This window comes from Rhinatrema bivittatum, chromosome 2 (genome assembly GCF_901001135.1).
Source record: "Rhinatrema bivittatum chromosome 2, aRhiBiv1.1, whole genome shotgun sequence".
Lineage (NCBI taxonomy): Eukaryota > Metazoa > Chordata > Amphibia > Gymnophiona > Rhinatrematidae > Rhinatrema > Rhinatrema bivittatum.
The window spans coordinates 418,288,969-418,292,869 of NC_042616.1; the positions used below are offsets into that span (position 1 = coordinate 418,288,969).

At 45.7% G+C, this 3,901-nt stretch overlaps 1 protein-coding gene across 1 annotated transcript; it reads right to left on the reverse strand.

Annotated features, from left to right (window-relative positions):
* Positions 1 to 481: 481 nt before the first annotated feature.
* ATF4 (activating transcription factor 4) lies at positions 482 to 2,963 on the reverse strand. Its single transcript, XM_029590184.1, has 3 exons — positions 2,733 to 2,963; positions 1,731 to 2,036; positions 482 to 1,395 (listed from the first exon to the last, which is right to left on the reverse strand). Exons 2-3 carry the CDS (start codon positions 1,945 to 1,947, stop codon positions 575 to 577), a joined length of 1,038 nt encoding a protein of 345 aa, XP_029446044.1. The 5' UTR covers positions 1,948 to 2,036; positions 2,733 to 2,963; the 3' UTR covers positions 482 to 574.
* Positions 2,964 to 3,901: the final 938 nt, after the last annotated feature.

A 3,901-nucleotide genomic window follows, 5' to 3' on the forward strand; every position in this document is an offset into this window, starting at 1 on the left:
CACTAAGTCTATTCCATGTTAACATTGCTAATGTTAACATGGAAACAGTGGCTAGAAAATAGCTTTCTAGTAGCACCAGATGTTTAGGACAAAGAATAGCTCTGAAGACCCAGGCCTGACCACAGCTCATACTAGAGGTATAAGGCATGATAGTTTATTTAAAAGCTTTTATAGACCTTGGTATATCAACTATTTAGTATTTAACCACCCCATTAACGCACAGAGTTCAGGAAGTACGTTGCACATCAGAGTCAGCTTTGCCTCTACCTTTCTGCAGACATGCTTCCTCTTGCCATGGAAAAGTATTGATAGTATATAAAACCTAAATGGCACCAAGCATTTGCTGATAGCCAAGGCAGTAATGCAGAAATAATGCCACAGCAAAAAATGTAATGCAGGGCTGCATAACACTTAAGCAACAAAGCTAACACAAACCAGTAAAATAGAAATATACCATTTAAAAAAAACAAAAACTACAATGTTTAGTAGAAAATAATTTATTAGCCATACTTCACTCTAGTAACACCAGTTTTGTTTCTATATACAAGGGCAATAAGACAACTACATTATCAACTCAGGGATTTTTTGCTCGTTTGTTTTTTGCTATTCTTACTTCTTCAATCAAATCTTTTAAATAAGATATCTCTTTAGTCAAGGCATCTACTTTTTCTTTGAGGCGGTTGTTCTTGTCCTCCAATTCCCTGCACTCACCCGACACAGCCTCATGCTCAGCCCGCTTTTTCTGGCGGTAACGAGTGGCAGCAGTCTTATTCTGCTCCATCTTTTTCAATTTTTTATCTACTTTTCTCTCCCCACTTGCAGCTTTAACCTTTGTTAATAGGGTTTTATTTTCAGTAGGGAGGTCATAGGGCTTGGGTCTCCCAGAGCTGGGGAACTCCAGCTGGGATTGACTGGCTGGAGAAGATGCTAGTGAAGAAGTTGGACTATGTTGGGGTGACCCCACATAAGACTCTGGGCTCAGGCAAATTCCACTGTCATCTGATGATACTTCCTCCTCTCTTTCACACTTAGGAATAACCACCAATACAAAAGTTGCCACTTTTGTTGTATTAGTTGTAACATCTGCCTCATCAGTTAGACCTACACCTAAGGGATATGGAATGGTATTCAACTGCTCTGCAGAAAGGATCAGAGAAGAATCAGGGGATGGAGGGGCCACCGGAGCAGCCTCAACTGGAGATTCTGGGAAAAGGGAGATTGAGTCAGATGTTGGCAGCTCATCTAAAGCTGTCTGGAAAGGTGGGTTTTCAAGTAGATGACATGTGTCTTCAAGAGAGGCCATTGCTTCCATGTCTTCTAAACCAAACAGAGAATCAAAGTCAAACTCCTTCAAGTTTTTCTCCACCATCCAATCCATGCCAGAGAAAGCATCCTCTGAAAATAAAGCCACAGTTGAAAAATAAGTTACTTATCTCCAGATCAAAGCTTACAAAAATTCAGCACTGACAAGTCAGTAAATGCTTCCCTACTGACACTTCCATTAAAATAGTGGGCTTGGTTGTCACCCAACACAAAAAGCCTCCTTTTTGATTAAGTACCCATGAAAATGTATGGTACTGTGAGGTTAAATTATGCCTCCCCTCCTTATTTTTAGAGTTTATGAATAACTCTTACATTTTGTATATTCTGCAGACTAGTCCAGATTTAATCTAGACAAATTCACAATGAACCTGAAGTATAGTCATTTATATATTATAAACAAACTTTACCCTCAGTACTATCTATGGGCGAGTCCCAGGTATCCACAGACAGCCAACTGGAGGAAACTTCATTAGCCTTGTTGCTGGAGAACCTCTGCAGTTTGAGGGGCTTGGCCACCTCAAGATATTCATCTAGGAGACCCAAGCTTTCTTCAGCCGCCAAAGACGACTGGCTGAAGGGGGCCAGCAAGTCCCCCAACAGCATCTTTTCGCTCAGAAAGCTCATCTTCGAGTTTCAGAGCTGTGGTTTGGGACAGGGATTGGAGGCTTTCTATGTCGATTACAGCAAGGCTGCTGGGGGTTGATTTGAAAAACCTGTAGGGAAGAAAAAACAAAATTAGATTTTTCATCGTAGTTAGCCTTGGTCATATTTTACTTTGCTTTGTACAGCCACTCGTTACGAACGGGGCCATACGCCCCTCAGGATTTCATTTTGGACACTGCAGTACTTCCTCATGCCCATATATGGGCAAATCGCAGGGCAGCCCCGCCCGGGGATTAGGGGAGGGAGAAGAGAGATGAGGCTCAGACGGGCGCGGCCCCCGCAACCAACTCGGGCTGCTTCGTTCCCTGAACTTGGGAGGCCATTTTAAATGCAGCCACGTTATTCCCAGCGCCTGATCACCCCCACACCGGGCTCAGGCGCCATGAAACAGCCCGAGTTTATCGTCTCAGTTTCCCTCCCCCCCCCCAAATATTTGGTGAAGACGAGTAAAAGGCGCAATATAGAAGCCCGAAAGAAATCCCATAATACAGTAAGGGAAAAAAGTGTAGGTACCACGTGCTAGAAGAAAGCTTACTTTCCACCTTCCCCCCCCCCCCCCAAAAAAAAAACCCCTTGCGCTCCGGGTACAGCTTTCCCTATCACCTAAAACTACAAAACCCGCTCACAGCGGTGCGGTAGACGCCAGGGACCTCGAGCCCCCCCTTCCGCTCCAGCAAAAGCTATTTAGAGATAATTGGGTTTTTGTTTTGTTTTCAGAAGAGAAAAAAAAGAGGGTAAACACTTACGCCATGGCTGCAGCTGCCTGATGCTCCGCCGGGCTGGATCTGGCCGCAATGCCGCTTCGTTGCTATCGCCGATGGGAGGAGGCCGCCTGCTACCCCTCTTATAGCGCCATTACACTATCGCGCGTGAACACACCCAACTGGGGGGGAAACAGACAAAAACCGCCAAGCAAGAGCGCCCCGCGCGCGCTTAACTTTCCCCGAGCCCTCTCCCTGGAATGACGTGGCGAAAAGACGACGCTCTCTGCTTTTATAGAAGCGTGTCATGCGCGCAGTATACTTCCGCTGCGGCTACATCCGCGTAACTTATAAAACATTCCTAAATCCATTAATTCGACTTCCGTTCGCTTTAAAAATGATTTACGACGGTTTGATTTTACTATTCAGGCAAGCGGGAAGGCATTGGGTTTAGGTCATTAACTTCCTGGCTGTTAGTGGACTATTTCTTTGGCGTGGGGAGGGGGGCAAAGAGAGGGAAACAACGGATTACGAACTTCAAAACCTTTTTTATCTTTCAAGTTACAGAAACACACAATTGGTATATATTTAGATTTAGGGGAAAAAAGGGGTCCGCGTGTAGCCCACAGCTCGAGCTTTCGCGCCCATTTCCTCTCCCGTTCTAGTAGTGGAGGGGCACGCGATGCCCTCGTGGGCCCTTCAGCCGCTGATTGGTTGACTAGCAGCGTTCCACGCTGGACTAGAGGCTGCTATTGGCTACGGGTTTTCGGCGAGACGACAGGCATGGGAAGAAGCCAGCCCGTGTTTGGCGCGCGCTTGGCCAAGTAGGCTTGCGGGGTAAATAAAGGGAGTCTTTGGTGTGTGTGGTGTGTGTACGCGCGCGCGTCCCGTTTCGCGAGCGCTGTCAGATAAAAATTATGATTGGTCACCTGTAGAATAAATACCAGTGTTGAAATGTGATTTCCTGTTACCTCCCCCTCCCCCCCTTTTTTTTTTTTTTTTTTTACTTTTGGCAGGAAAAGAAGCCTGCGATTGCCCTGTCTGTCCTTTCCCCACTAATAACTTGTTTGTTGTCCATCTGATCTACACACACCAGGTTTTCGGGAGATGTGTCCGGGGGTGGCAAGAAGAGTTGAGCATGTTTTTTGGAAGATGGGCTCAGTTGGTCCTGTGTGTGCAAGTGTTTTTTTGCAAGTTGTTCAGTAATTGATTGG

Excerpts from the sequence above, each read along its gene's own strand:
- ATF4 (XM_029590184.1), bottom strand. The coding sequence starts at position 1,947 with ATGAGCTTTCTGAGCGAAAAGATGCTGTTGGGGGACTTGCTGGCCCCC. Across the intron at positions 1,396-1,730 it reads GCCCATAGATAGTACTGAGG|AGGATGCTTTCTCTGGCATG; the intron begins GTAAAGTTTGTT and ends CTTTATTTTCAG.